Below are 16,241 nucleotides of genomic sequence, written 5' to 3' on the forward strand. Positions count from 1 at the left end.
GCTTATGATGTATTAAACAGGCTCAGAAGTTTAAGTGCTAGTGAAGTCAGGAAAGGAGGATATTAGATACCATCCCTCACTCTCTGCAGTAGCAGGCCATGTCCACAGCACTTGTCCCTCCTGCCCATCACAAAGTAGTCTCAGTCAGCCGGGCGAGGTGGCTCACGCCTGTAATCCTAGCACTCTGGGAGGCCAAGGCGGGAAGATTGCTCAAGGTCAGGAGTTCGAGACCAGCCTGAGCAAGAGCGAGACCCCATCTCTACTAAAAATAGAAATTATCTGGCCAACTAAAAATATATAGAGAAAAAATTAGCTGGGTATGGTGGCACATGCCTGTAGTCGCAGCTACTCGGGAGGCTGAGGCAGTAGGATCGCTTAAGCCCAGGAGATTGAGGTTGCTGTGAGCTAGGCTGACACCACGGCACTCACTCTAGCCTGGGTAACAAAGCAAGACTCTGTCTCAAAAAAAAAACAAAAAACAAAGTAATCTCAGTCACAAAAGAAGGAGCAGTATTTAGATAGAGAATCTCATGACATTCTTGTACTCATATTATCAACAGTGTAATCCTACAACATCAAGCATATAAAGTCCAGACTTCAATTATCAAGTATTAACAAACTTTCAGAAGCCTTGGAGCAGACCTGGTGAATTTCTCCAAGAATGTTTTATTTTAAGGGATTATCTTTGCAGCTTCATTTTTTTTTTTTAATGTGTTTGTGAACTCCCTCAGGAAAAGCAGATTTTTGTGCATCAGGACTACTGTCTGAACGTTTGTCTTTTCTTTCTCTATTTCGTAAGGACGAAAAAGCTAATAATTGATGTGATTCGGAACCAGCCAGGAAACACATTGACAGAAATCTTAGAGACACCAGCAACTGCACAACAGGTAATTTGTCTTTAAGTGTAAAATAATTAGTATAATAGGAGTTGATTTTCTTAACAAATCTTCATGCCAGATGTTTACTGTTATCTCAGAGAAACTGTATCTACCATGGTTTAGAAGTAAGGAATTTTATCCATTACTTGGTGAACTGAGTTCAGCCATATAAAACTCAAATGGAATATCAGTGGGAATAAAATCGAAAATGCAACACCAGATTTATGCTGAATGTAATTTTGTCCTGAAGCTAGGAGGATAGTTCCAGGTTTTTTTTTTGCAAAGCCTCAGGGTGTTCGTTATAAACTTTTATCGCACAGTGGATGGGCAGATACGTCAACTGAGGATAGTTCTGGTTGTCGGATGTAGGAAAATACCTTTTATATTTTATTTTTTTTTTTTATTTATTTATTTTTTTTTTTTGAGACAGAGTCTCACTCTGTTGCCCAGGCTAGAGTGAGTGCCGTGGCGTCAGCCTAGCTCACAGCAACCTCAAACTCCTGGGCTCAAGCGATCCTCCTGCCTCAGCCTCCCGAGTAGCTGGGACTACAGGCATGCGCCACTATGCCCGGCTAATTTTTCTATATATATATTTTTAGTTGTCCATATAATTTTTTTCTATTTTTAGTAGAGACGGGGTCTCACTCTTGCTCAGGCTGGTCTCGAACTCCTGACCTTGAGCGATCCACCCGCCTCGGCCTCCCAGAGTGCTAGGATTACAGGCGTGAGCCACCGCGCCCGGCCCCTTTTATATTTTATATATTTGCTAACTTGAAGAAAAAAGAAGTATCTCACATATTAAAGCTGTTTTCCAGATGCTTCAGAAGCAAACGTTGAGTCCATTAGGTCAACGCACCATTATATTGGTGTAAGTAAAGTTCCATAACAATCTTGCATTAAACTTTTTATCGATATCTTTTAAAATGTTTCATTATTTAGTTCATTCTGAAATGAGTTCAAGGTTATTGTTTTAGTACCAATAATTGGGACTCCCTATACAAAAATCAACAAAATTATCTAAGAAGTTACTTCTTAGCAGTGCTACACATAGTTTTCCTGACTCATTCTTAATTTAATTGGCTGACAAGAAATCACTCACAGTTTTTAATTTTAAAAATATAAAACAGGCCGGGCGTGGTGGCTCACACCTGTAATCCTAGCACTCAGGGAGGCCAAGGTGGGAGGATGGCTTGAGGTCAGGAGTTTGAGACCAGCCTGAGCAAGAGTGAGACCCTATCTCTACTGGGGGGGGAAAAGAAAAATATATATATATATATATATATATATATATATAAAACTTTGGAATTATATAATGTTTGTTAATGTGTGAATATTTTTTAAACAAGAATATCATACTAATTTAGTATAAAAGGCTTTATTCCTTAATGGATTATTTCATTTTTCCCTAAATGTATCATGGCTGACTAAGAACACAGACTTCTGAGATCGAGTATAGCTCTGCACCTCCTAGCTATATAACTGTGGGCACCTAGAAATATCTCTGTGCCTTGGTTTCCTCAACTGTAAAATGGGAATAATAGTACCCAATTCACTAGCAGGATTAAATGAGTTAAAACGTGTTAAGTGGGTAGAATAGTACCTGGTATATATTAAGTGCTCAATAATGTTGGCTATTGCTTCTACTGTCGTTTACTACTGGTAAACTGTTTACCTGGTAAACTGTTCCAGTGTCCATAATGTTGATCTATCTGTCCTGTGTCTAACAAACAGATCCCTAGACTTCCTCTATTGGATTGGCCAATTGTCTAAGGTAATGAAATGAGAAGATAACCATTCTCTTTTTATTACTGTTTTCTTGAACAGGCTATCCAAATGGTATTCATTCATTTATTTACTCATCATTTATTTGAGAACTTAGATGCTAGATTAGGGTCTTTCAGAGCTGGTAGTTTGAGAGCGATTCTCTTATTAGAATGAAGCTCTCTCACTGCCTCACTGTTGGATTTGCATATGAATCTCCATAAATGTGGCTGACGTGTGAGTTTAGTTGGGTTCTGGACATTCAGGCTTCTCATAGCCATGTTTTAATGGATAATCTAGTTTTAATTTTCTCACCTAGATTGTCTAGGAATTGAAATCCTTCCATCTAGGGAATTATAACGTAACAGTTACGCATTAAAACATGTCCATTACTAAAGTGGTTTGTCACCTTGGCAATAAAGTAGCTATTTGGAATTTTGTCCAGATTAGGCCTGCCATCACTGCTATCCAAAGACCTACTTTGAAACCCACGAAAATTGCATTCTGATTCTAGTCTTTGGTCTTTGGCTTGAGGGCTTCCTTCATTTTGACATTAACTTGCTTTGTGCAGCCTCTGAATCTGGAAAATTAGGGATCAGAGAAAAAATCAGCATCTTGATAATCTCTTTTCAGGAAGCAGATCATGCCTCAGACATGGTGAGCCGTGCAATTATAGATTCCAGGACTCCAGAAGAAATGAAGCATAGCCAGTCCATGATGGAGGATGCTCAGCTGCCTCTAGAGCAGAAGAAGAGGAAAATCCAGAGGAATCTGCGAACATTAGAACAGACTGGACTTGTGTCATCCGAAAATAAATACCAAGACAGTCTCAATGAGATTGCCAAGGTTTTTGGAAACTGTTCTTTCTTCTTCACTTAGCAGACATTTGCTAAATATCAGTCATGTGCTGGGACTTTCTGAGTTGGCATGAGGGATGCATAGTTGCATATGCCATCACTCCTGCCCTCTTCAGTGTTACAGATTTTTAAAGGTTTTGAAGCAGTTGATAACTTTTAATACAGAATATTCACAACTCCCTCAAGTCATTAGGAGAATTGAAACACACCAGAAATAAATCCTGAAGAAATGTAACAGACAAGTTTGATCTATACCTTTAAGTAATACGTACTAGTTTTTTAATTGACATTTTTGGGAGAGTTTTTCTCCTGAGTTGTTAGTTGTCCCTCAGAATTCTTTTCTAAACAGTTTAACACAGATGCAGTTCAAACTTAAAGGTTGGTTTCTGTTTTCTCATCCCATATTTTTACACTTGAGAAACTTCCTGAGAAAAGGATCTCAACTTAGTGCAATGAAACATCACAGGAAGTGGCTGAGATCTGTTTGTCAAGGATAAGGAAGTATACATTTGGGTTAAAAGGACATTTCATTCTTTTTATCCAAACATGCAAATTAGTATGAGTCCAGAAGTTAAAGGGAGTTAAGTGATCAGAAAAAATAAATGTTTTCACCTCCTGTGAGGGAAATGCACTCAGCTTCTTTCTTCTATGGAAAGTTATAGTCAATTCTAGTGATTCAAGGGAAGTAGTGTTTCTTTCTATAGCTTTGAGGTGGAAATATTTCTCTTTAGGAATATTGGGTAAAGAAATTAATGCTTTTGCTTTAAAAAAAAAAAAAAAAGCTATCATGAAGGCACCCACCTAAAGATTCTATTTAATGAAGAATTTTTACTTGGGAGGGCTGTGGGGGTAGAGATATGTGCATATCTCTTTGAATTCCTAGGGGAATGGTTTTTAATTCATCTTCAAAGGAAAATAATATTAAGCAGGCACCATTTCCTTAAATGAAACATTTTTATAACTCACCAGTTAAAATTACCAAAAAACCCTTATATCTGCAAGTTTAAATTTAGCATACCTCTTGTAAGCTATAAGCAGCTTATGCAACTTAATGTTCTAAGAATTCTATTTAAATCTAAGTAATAGTTATCAATGTTTAATCTTTTCCGTCAGTCTTGAGAGCTGACTGAAAGTTGTTTTTTCAAACCTTGAGAAATATTTGCCAGATGAAAAAGTGTGGTTTTTACTGATTTCTCAAATGAATTCAACAATTAAATGTAAACCTTTTCAGTTTAAAGTATTTTTCAAAGAAGAATGTTCAAAATAGTCTGAGGAAATTACGTGTCTCCTGCTGAAGTCTTATTTGTGCCCCTTTTAAAACACTATTTTTTCCTTAAACTAATTATGTGGTGGTTCTAAAATTACTTCCTTGCTTTTCCATCCAGAGAAAAACAAACCTTAGCAAGTCTCTTAAAGTGAAATATGGACACTTTCCTGTTCTGACGTAAAAAAAGATTGGGAACACTTTGGTGTTAAGAGTGAAATAAGAGGCCTGAGATAAACTGCAAATTAACAGACACAAATAGTGACTTACTCTTTGATATTTTTCTTGTCCCAAATTGGCAATATCGTGAAGTAAACTGCATAAATCTCATAGCCTTTAACTTGTTGTTTTAGGATATTCGAAATCAAAGAATGTATCGTAAGCTTCGAAAAGCTGAATTAGCAAAACTTCAGCAGACCCTGAAAGCACTTAATGAGAAGGCAGCATTTTATGAAGAGCAAATTAATTATTATGACACCTACATAAAGACTTGTTTAGACAACTTAAAAAGAAAGTAAGTTAAAATCATGTCATATTCATGTGGAACGTCATGATTTATGAGATGTCAATTCTATCATTCTGGGCTGTGGGATCGGGTTGGGAAGCAAACCTTTTACTAGAGTCTCAATTTTATTATTTACCGCTGTGAACTAAGAAGTCAGGAATAAATTTGGAAGCTTTTTAGTACCCCATCAGCATTAGAATTAAAGTGGCTTACCTATTGTATTATAAACAAATAGCATTAGCACTTAGGGGAAACATTTTCATTGTTCCTTTGGTCTTTTTTAGTTAAAGATGGATTTTTTAAAATTCTTTCTAAAAATATTTTGTATTTTCAATTATGGATACATAATATTAGCACATATTTATAAGATATGTGTGATGTTTTGATATAGGCATAAAGTATATAATGATCAAATCAGGGTCATTGGGGTATCCATAACCTCAAGCATTTGTCATGTCTTTGTGTCAGGAACATTCCAATCCCACTCTTTTAGTTATTTTAAAGTATGCAATAAATTGTTGTCAACTACAGCTGCCCTATTATGCTACAGACTACTAGACCTTATTCTAACTGTATTTGGTACCCGTTAACCATCCCCTTTTATCCCCCAAAGTTGTTTTTAAAAAAGACTCTTGTTTTGGAATGTTTATTATAAACAATATTTTAATACTTGCTAATGTGAGATAACATCAGATATTTGCTAATTGCACAAAGCATCTTAATGATTTTAAATTGCTTCGTAGGTTTTAAAATATCATTATTGACACAACAGGCACAATTTGTTAGCTCTCTATTATCCATTAGCATAAGTATCATAGATTTTTATATACAATATAGCCATTTTTAATGACTATATTTCACTTGTAATTATTATCACTAGATTAGGGTCAATGCTTATCAAATTTTCATTATCCATTTAAATATGCAGTACAATATTTTCATACAATCCTTGTCATCAAATTGGCAGTAAGAGATGATGCTGTGTGAAAAAATCAATTGCATTAATCATAGATTTTTAAAAATTTTATTATAAATTGACTTTATAATTGTGTATATTTACAAGGTACAAAGTGATGTTATGATTTATTAATACAACGTGGAATAATGAAGTCAAGCTAATTAACATATATTTATTTTTTTGTAATGAGAACATTTGAAATTTACTTTTAGCAGTTTTTAAATCACAATACACTATTATTAACTATACTCAGCATACTCTGTAATATATATAAAAAAAAAATCTGATTCCTCCTGTGTGAGATTTTATACCTTTGACTATCATCTCCCCATTTTTCCCCACCCCCTAGCCTCTGTAACCACCATTCTACTTTCTGCTTTTATGAGCACAGCTTTTTTAGATTCCACATTCAGTATTTGTCTTTCTGTGCTTGGCTTATTTCACTTAGCATTATGTTCTCCAATTCTGTTCATATTGTCCCAAATGCCAGATTTTTCTTCTTTTTTAAGGCTGAATAGTATTCCTTTGTGCATATATCTCACACTTTCTTTATCCATTCTTCTGTTGATGGACACTTAAGTTGATTCCAAGTGTCTGTCGTGAATGGTGCTGCAGTGAACATGGTAGGCAGATATCTGACAAACTGATTTCAGATCTTTGGGTAAACACCCAGAAGTAAGATTGCTGGATCAATCATAGAAGATTTGATGAAGGGAAATAACGAAATTTAAACCTTACTTATTTGGGCCCCACTGGTTCCAAATTTTAATTCATTTGCTTGGGCCTGAATATAGAGTTATGTATTTTTTTTACACTCTACTTGGGAGGAAGAAGTTGGTCAAGCTAATTTTCAGTAGAAACGAGATTGTTAGGGGTTTACTTTACATATTTATCATAACTACTTTAAGGCATTTTACACAAGCTCTGCAGTCAGGCGATTTGGATTTGGGTTCCAGTCCTCTCTTATGTTGTGTGATCCTGAAGCAGTTCAGTGAACTGCTTTGAGCTTCGATTTTTTTTTAATCTTTACGTGGGTTTAGGAGTGCCAGCCTCACAAGTATTGTTATGAGAATTAAATGAAATAATGGAATGTACTGATTTCAAAGCACCATGGTAATGTTAATTTTGTAAATGCGAGGTGATGTTTATGAAGCACTTAGAACAACATGCCAGTAACCTAGTGTTTGTTAAATAAACTAAAGCAGTCCTAGTAATACCTTGACTTCAGAGTATGCAGTTCATGTTATTACACCAAAGCTACTTGGGAAATGACTGAAGATAGCCACTTAGTTCAATATGCCCGAGAAAATAGAGTGTAAGTTTTATTAAAAACATTAGTCTGTAATGTAACCTTCAGTTGCTTGGGAAATCCCTTTCCCCTTAAGCAGTTCAGTAGTGAGGTTTTAATGCACGGGGAAATTACTACTATCGCAGAATAAAAAGGTGTACGTTCAGCGCCACAGGGGCCCGGTTTGAACAGGGGTGTTACACAGGCGTGGTTATTACACTACCAGAAACATCTGAGTTCACCATCATAACAACAAATGATCGGTTCTTATTTTGTCAGAAATTCTCGGAGATCAATCAAACTAGATGGAAAAGGAGAACCCAAAGGGGCAAAGAGAGCCAAGCCTGTGAGGTACACAGCAGCGAAGCTGCACGAGAAGGGCGTCCTGCTGGGGATAGATGATCTGCAGACAAACCAGTAAGTGTGACCTGGGGTCTGCACAGAACACGCATTGCACCTACTCACATAAAATCTGACTCACGTTCTTTTTTTTTTCAGTTTCCCGTGGCCCTTGAGAGAGCTCCGTTTGGTCTAGCAAGGCTTAGCCTTGATTATAGATGACAAGGAAGGAATACATGTATCGTCATTGCCAGTCTTCCCTTGGCCTCACTATCTGGTGCCATCTGTCCCGTAAAGTGCCAGTCAAGTGGTTGTCTTTCCCATGGCTTATCCAGGGTGTTTGGATTTGTGAGCCTCTCCGTCCCCCCAGAAGAACTGAGTCACAGCAGTGAGAATGAGAGGCTGTCTTTTGGTCTTGGTAGATGAGTTATCTACAATTGCAAAACAGTACCTTTCTAATTTCAAAGCCACAGACTGTGTGTGCTGTGAGTGTGTGTTCAAGGAGGTGGAGAAAAGGGAAACCCCCCTCCACAGCCCCACATCAAGCACCACATGCTTCCTTTTTTTTTCAAAGGACATGAGCCTGGTGCCCCATCACTTGTCCTTTGTCTCAAGGGAAGCCGGGCTTACTACATTTGCCTTCTCTCTAACTCTTGCCTGCCTTCAAAGCCTGGTGTCTACTCCATTTATCTTATGAAACCTTCTTTTGACAACACCACCCCCCCCAAAAATGCTACTTACTCTTTTGAAGTTTTATAAAACTTAAATACCTGGGGGGGTGGGGGGGGCAAGGGCAATATATGTAACCTAAACTTTTGCACCCCCACAATATGCTGAAATAAGAATAAAAAAATAAATAAATAAATAAATACTTGACTGGCTGGCTAGCAGTATAGGTCAATATTTAATTCTCATGTTCTGTGACTCTCATATATTTCCAAATATATTTGCTGCTCCTTAAGAGCAAGTACCATATTGTCTATTTCTTTTATAATTAAAGCACCTACTCTAGTACCCTGTTGAGCTATAGATCTCAAAAATAGCCATCAAACCTAGTGTTCAGGGGGCAGAGTAGGGGAAAGATGATGTGAGGTTTTTGGTGACTTGCGTAGAATTTTCTCAACAGGTCATTCACTCAGAATGATAACTTGGGATTCTGTTAGTTTGTTTCAGCTTTAAGCGTATACTGTATTTGCAATTTCACACGTGTGAATTTTCCTTTTTTGACTAGGTTTAAGAATGTTACATTTGATATCATAGCTACTGAAGATGTGGGCATCTTTGATGTCAGATCTAAGTTCCTTGGGGTAGAGATGGAAAAGGTGCAGCTCAATATTCAGGTAAGCTGGGATTTCTGCACGTTGGGGATGAGTTTTGTGTGGGGGTCATCCACGGCTCCCCTGGCTGCACTCTTCATGACAGCAGTGAAGTTTAACAGAACAGCACAAGCCTTATTTGCCAATATTCATTTTTTAGGCATTGATGATTTTTTTAAAAGCTGTGCTGTTTCAAATAATGGGACTTAAAATGCTTTTAGATGGCAAACCATAGTAGTCAGTTTTTCTAAGCCGTTTTCTATTTTGAAGCTTAGACAAAAGAATATAATATAAAAGTATTCAGAGCTGTTAAAGGCTGGGAGTTTTCCTTTTATTGGAAACTTGCGGTTTCTTTCTAAGACTACATTATGCTCAGGATTGGAACTTTCCTGATCTCTTTACCCCTCTCTTCCTTTCTCCTTCCTAGTAGAGTTTTTACATCAGTTTGTTAAATCTATTTGTTAAATGTTTGAGATCATAAGAACGAAAGACATTATGCAAAACAGATATCTATAAATATAAAAATGGTGTTTACAATATGAATTTAACATTATTGTCTCATAAAAACCACTTTTAAGCCAAGTGCCCTTAAACAGAAACTGAAAGATCCAATTTATGTGCAAAAAAAAATTAAGAGGGTGGTGCAACCAAATGTTCATCTACCCCCAGCTAATCCTTAGCACAAGATCACTTCTTTAAAGAAGTATTAAAAACTAAGTTTTTTTTTTTTTTTATATAACACTTTTTAAATGGAAATAACACCCATTTACCTGGTCCAAAACTGCATGTAAAATGGTTTCCAGTTATTCTTCGTATGTCTGCAGGAGTCATCTTGCTTAAGCCCCTGAGAGTGATGTGAGTTCTGGCCTCACTGCCTGCTCAGTCCATGGCTCCGCGCCCTGAAATTATCTCCCTGTCAAGGGACTGCATCCCAAAGCCCTTCTATTCTGTCTGGCAGCTCTTACAAGTGTAAAAAGAAAAATAGGGGCTGAAAGGGTTTGATAAGGATATTGAGATAATGCAGTACATTAGAGTTCAGAGAGAAAAATAAAAGATAATATGTAATTATGAAAAGTATACTTGAGTAAACAGTATTGTTTTCTAACTTACTTTAAATGTCACTAAGTGTATCCATTTAACAATTTAGCTAATGAGAGTGTTCAGTTATTGTATGTAACACTTAGATAAATACAAGATAAATACACAAAGAGAAAAGAATATACTTGTGATACATCCTGGTTAGTGATTCTCCTGTAGAAATAGCAAAGAGCTATAAGGTGATTGCCAAGAAGGACATGGCCCAAAGCCAATCAGTATCAGCTGGACAGATGAATCACAGGTGACCAGGAGGCGCCTTATGTTGTATTTAGAGAGATTACTGGAATTGAGTACTGCTACAAAAACCAAGTTTCACTTTGTCCCTTTGTTAAGGATTCAGTATACAGTGGGATTAGCAGTTCACACCATTCATTGTGAATTTTTTTTTTTTTTTTTTTTTTTTGAGACAGAGTCTCGCTTTGTTGCCCGGGCTAGAGTGAGTGCCATGGCATCAGCCTAGCTCACAGCAACCTCAAACTCCTGGGCTCAAGCGATCCTCCTGCCTCAGCCTCCTGAGTAGCTGCGACTACAGGCATGTGCCACCATGCCTGGCTAATTTTTTCTCTATATATTTTTAGTTGGCCAGATAATTTCTTTTTATTTTTAGTAGAGATGGGGGTGTCTCGCTCTTGCACAGGCTGGTCTCGAACTCCTGACATTGAGCGATCCACCTCCCTCCAGAGTGCTAGGATTATAGGCATGAGCCACCGTGCCCGGCCGTGAAATGTTAATTCTTAGCTGTATGCAGATGGCCACTATGCCCCAGATTTTTTTAATCATTAACATATGTAATCAAAACTTACTAAATAATTTTCAGGGCTCAGGGCAAAGTAAAAAATGCAGGACCCCTTGTTCAAAATGAAGGATTTCTGGATGATGACAGAAAAGCATTAAACCAAGTACAGGGCTCTTCTGAACATGGGACCCTGTACACCTGCACAGACTGTGTACCATGGAGGCAGCCCTGCATTTAATAGCTGTCAGATGTAAAGTCAAACTCTTATTTATATATGCAGCTTTCAGGCAATTGCATGAATGTGTAAATTACCAAAGAAAAATGTGATGGTCTAGTCTTTAGTGTGAATCAAGGACTGGGGAAAGGGCAGAAGTTTCTGAGAGGACTAAGGGGGGAGGTCCCTTCTAACATTACAGCTGTGTGTCTCTAGGTCCTCCTCAGCCCATTCTCCCTTCAGTTCCTAAAGAAAATGGTAAGATAGAATTTTATCCTATAACTATAGACCATATAAATAACAGGAAGGTGATACATGTTCTTGCTTATAAAAGCAATGCCAGGTGTTTATCGGGGGCTGCAACATGGGCGTTCTTCCTTTCCTAGATGGATGACTGAGGTTCGGAGAGCTCATTATGGAAGGGGTAGCATCTACTGCCTACCTATCTCACAAGATTCCACTTTTATCCTGACAAGACAGAGGTGGCTTACGAGGGTTTGCAGATACCTTGATACCATCTCATTCCCAGTAGCACCCCTGTGAAGGTTGACAGCGTTACCCCCAATTTATACACAAGGAAACAGAACTTCAGAGAGGTTATGTCATGTTGCAAGGTCTTAAGATAGCAAATGGCAGAGCTAAGACTAAAATCTGGTCTTCTGATCACAAATGCAGTCATGTTTTCTCTGCTCCCTACTTTGGGGACCCAGCTAATTCCCCTGTATACACCTCTCCTTCTCAACCTAACCATACTGGTTTAATTCTTTTCTAAGAAACTTTGATTAACAGATGTTGCATTTCCCAGAGGAAAAGTGAATCTCCACTATAATAAGTAAAAGCATTCTTGATGAAAGGACTTCAATTCCTTATAGAACTTCAGTTCCAAAAGCATGTCTAAATAATGTCGGGGTTTATTTGAGTAGAGTGGGAGTTAATTGAGGAAGTGAAGGAGGAGGAAGCTGTTAGCCAAAGTTCTCCCAGAGATAACTCCAACTTCTACAGGTGGCCTTGCTTAACATAGTCCCCAGGCACTGTGATTAAGAACTAAGAAATTTCCAGAGCTAGACATAAGAAAATGAGACCTAAGTATTAGTCCAGGACAGTTCAGGAATAATATCTTCTAGTTGGGAAAGGCTTCCTGTCCCATGTTACTGTGAAATGTTACAGCTCAGCTTCATGCATGTGGCTCTTGTGACTTGGTTATTTATTTTAGAGATAAGAATTGATCTCCTTTGTTTATATGGTGGTAATAAAAAACAGAATAATGGTTTAACTTAAGAATGAGGGTTTGTTCTCAGTATGGGAAGAGAAGTAGTCTAGATCAGGAAGGAATTGCTTTGTACAGTGGTCTCCAAACTTTGGTCACATGATTTCATCAGTAAATAGTATGAGTACTTGTCCACTTATATACATACTTGTTTACAAAGTATACATGCTTCTACTTACTACGGTACTCTAAAATGTGCTTTGTAAAACATATATAAAAATTAAGTATTTAAAGAATAATAAAAAATAAATAGGAGTGCTAATATTCTTTTTGCCCCCCACCCCAATGAATTGTCTTGCTTATTTCACTTTAGAAAACACTGCAGTTCTAAAGGATATATCCCATCTAGCTGACACATTTGTGCTTTCAATGTTTCAATTAAAAGTTAAAATTGTAATTATATATCTGACATACAGTCCTTATCAATTCTAAAAACCTATTTTCTTTCATCTAGGTCAGTGATTCTTAAAGTCCAACAATTTTACCATCACTTGAGAACTTGTTAAAGTGCAAATTTGTGAGCCCCACTCCAGAGCTACAAAATCAGAAATCCTTGGAGCTGGAGCTCAGCAGTCTGTGTTTTAACTAGCTTGTGTTTTTAACCAGATGATTTTGACCCACACTAATGGTTAAAAAAACCCATGTATGCCTGGACACAGTAGCATGCACCTGTAGTCCCATCCACTCAGGAAGCTGAGGTGGTAGGACTGCTTGAGCCCAGGAGTTTGAGGCCAGCCTGGGCAAGATAATAAGACCATATCTCAAAAAACTTAAAAAAAAAAAAAAAGTCCCCACGTAGCTCATTAAGTCTTTTTTTGGTCAACATATTCTTCTAGTATGTTTTTAAATGTGCAAAATGTCAAAGTTGAGATTTAATGATGTTCCTTACAATTTCAGGATTTACTTCAGATGCAGTATGAAGGAGTAGCTGTAATGAAAATGTTTGATAAGGTTAAAGTGAATGTAAACCTTCTCATATACCTGCTGAACAAGAAATTCTATGGAAAGTGAAGTGCCTGCAGAAATTTCATGAATTCTGTTATCATCTGGATTGGGGAATCAATTTGTTTAGTATTTTTTTTTAAACATGATTGAAATCACTGCTTACAAATGTGTGATTTTTTTTTTTTAAAGACCAAAACTGTTCTGGATAATGTGCCTTTTTGATAATTTGATACTAAAATAGAATGATATACAAAATGAATTAATGTAAACACATCCACATTGTACTGTGGTATAGGTACTCTGATTTAAAACTTTGGACATCCTGTGATTTATTTTAAAGTAGGGGGAGAAATTTAGCTGACTAGGGACAAACATGTAAACCTATTTTCCTATGAAAAAATTTTAAATGTCCCACTTGAATAATGTAATTCTTCATAGATTTTTTTTTATCTGTGGATAAATGGAAACCTAATTATTTGTAATGAATTATTTAGATAGTTCTAAGCCCTGTCTTCTGGGAGTTATCAATTTTAAAGAGAATTTTTGTGCAATTCAAGATGAAGTTTTTATAAGTAATTGAAAATGACAATACAATAACACTTTCTGTATAAAAGTATATATTTTATGTGATTTATTCCTACTAAATGAAAGTGCACTACTGCCTCATGTAAAGACTCTCATACGAAGAGCCTTTAAGTGACTAAGGAACAACATGATAGCGATCATAGGTCCCCCACCTCCGTCCCTCACAATGTATTTGAATACTTCAATTGTGCCTCTCAATTTTTTGTAATGCTATAAAATCAGTATCTAGATGGTTTTTAAATGTATTCTTTGGAAATTGTTTTATGTAAAATAAATGTTACTTAATTACATTTATTTGACTTATATCATTTAGTGGGTAGGAGAAGATTCTTGGGGCTTTTCAGGAAAGCAAATAATACACCTATATCTGTACTAGAGTATAGAGTAAGCTGCTTTAAGGAAAAAATACAAAACCCTTGTGGCTAAAACAAGACAGAAATTTCTTTTTCTCAATTTCAGCAGTTCAAAAGTGAGCAAATCCACAAGGTAATCCAGGGTTCCAGGCTGGCCAGCTGGCTCTGCCTGCAGGAAGGGGGAAAGAAGTCCAGGGCAAGCCTTTTAATTTACACAGGTCACTTCTGCTTACACCCTACTGGCCAAAACTTAGTCACATGGCCACAGCTAGCTAAATACAGTGCCTAACTAGGCAGCCATATATCCAATTAAAACCTAAGGTGAAGAGGGAGGTTGGGATAAAGGGTGATTCCTGATGACAGTTGGGAAGTCTCCACCTCAATCGTAGTCCAGACTCTTAGGTGGGAAGCCCCCTGATGCCTTGTTCAGGCATTCAGTAGGCTTTAATTTCCTCGAGGACTGCAAAATATAGAGAAAGTAGGTTAGCTTATGCTCATGTGGCACAAGTGAACTTTAAGATGAACAGAAATTTGAAAAATTCAAATTTAAAAAGGTAGAATCTATTACTTTAGTGATTGTTTTAGGCTATACGTATTTTTGACAAAGAGGTGAACACCTTGAAACAATGTTCACTATCTCAACAGTTTGTGGGCCGGGCGCGGTGGCTCACGCCTGTAATCCTAGCACTCTGGGAGGCCGAGGTGGGCGGATCCTTTGAGCTCAGGAGTTCGAGACCAGCCTGAGCAAGAGTGAGACCCCACCTCTACTAAAAATAGAAAGAAATTATATGGACAGCTAAAAATATATATAGAAAAAATTAGCCGGGCATGGTGGCGCATGCCTGTAGTCCCAGCTACTCGGGAGGCTGAGGCAGGAGGATCGCTTGAGCTCAGGAGTTTGAGGTTGCTGTGAGCTAGGCTGACGCCACGGCACTCACTCTAGCCTGGGCAACAGAGTGAGACTCTGTCTCAAAAAAAAAAAAAAAAAAAAAAAAAAAAAACAGTTTGTGGGTTTATGTGTGTTTTAATGTGTTAGCCTTAATACAGACTACTGCAAAAGGACTGAAATACCCAGTTAAGTTTGAAAATAAACCTCCCTCTTCCTTTCTCCCCTACTACTGATGTTGGAAAGTGGGGAACAGGAGCCAGGGGTGATGGTAGGGGGATGTTAAGCTGCTCCAGGAAAGACTTTTAGTGGAAATGTATAGAAGGAGCCATAATTAGGGATGGGATGTTTGGAGGCAAAAGCCAGCCTTTCCCAGCATCTCTGCAAGGTGCTTGTCTTAACTTATTCCAACACTGAATGATACGCTCGAGTGTTATTTGTATCAATAAAGATGTTTACATCACACCAATACCCTCAAGGAAAGCTGTGAATGTTTTCTCTCTGTTGGCCCACAAGATGAGGTTACTGTTGAACATACCACCAATTGCTGTTTGTTTGAGATCTTTAAGGGACATGGATGGGTGGGTGACCCAGAGAAGGAAGCATGTGATGAAGAAAAGGAGCAAGAACAAGAGGCCAATGGGGACATGGGTGTGGCAAACCACTCTCAGGACGACTGAACCATCCCTCAAGCAGGGGACTGTTCTTTGTGATGCTGAGCCACTTAGGACTCCTGATCATCTTCCTTCCCAGGCCTTATAGCTTTTCTTACTCAGTGAAAAGGCTTTTTTTTTTTTTCTCATTTAAAACACTGAGCAATTGGAACTATAACTTGATTTTTACAAAATTGGCTCCTGTATTTTATGTACGTTTGATCATCTTTCCACTGTTATAAAAGTGGTCTTTGGAAAGTTCAGAGGGTTCAAGCTCCCCTAAACTCTACTTCGGCACCTGGAACTTTAAAAAGGCAAAAAGGACTTAATGCAACACT

The 16,241-nt window shown here is 37.6% G+C and overlaps 1 protein-coding gene across 2 annotated transcripts in view; it reads left to right on the plus strand.

Annotated features, from left to right (window-relative positions):
• Window positions 1-13,838, plus strand: part of IQGAP2 (IQ motif containing GTPase activating protein 2) — a 278,338-nt gene extending 264,500 nt beyond the window's left edge. For both annotated transcript variants that reach the window (XM_069492248.1, XM_069492249.1), the window contains 6 exons: window positions 800-887; window positions 3,273-3,485; window positions 5,114-5,274; window positions 7,791-7,928; window positions 9,082-9,190; window positions 13,379-13,838. In XM_069492248.1, the coding sequence (XP_069348349.1) occupies window positions 800-887; window positions 3,273-3,485; window positions 5,114-5,274; window positions 7,791-7,928; window positions 9,082-9,190; window positions 13,379-13,492 (823 nt within the window). In that variant the 3' untranslated portion in view covers window positions 13,493-13,838. The remainder of the gene's footprint in view (window positions 1-799; window positions 888-3,272; window positions 3,486-5,113; window positions 5,275-7,790; window positions 7,929-9,081; window positions 9,191-13,378) is intronic.
• The last annotated feature ends 2,403 nt before the right edge of the window (window positions 13,839-16,241 follow it).

Source organism: Eulemur rufifrons, chromosome 17, assembly GCF_041146395.1.
Source record: "Eulemur rufifrons isolate Redbay chromosome 17, OSU_ERuf_1, whole genome shotgun sequence".
Classification (NCBI taxonomy): Eukaryota; Metazoa; Chordata; class Mammalia; order Primates; family Lemuridae; genus Eulemur; species Eulemur rufifrons.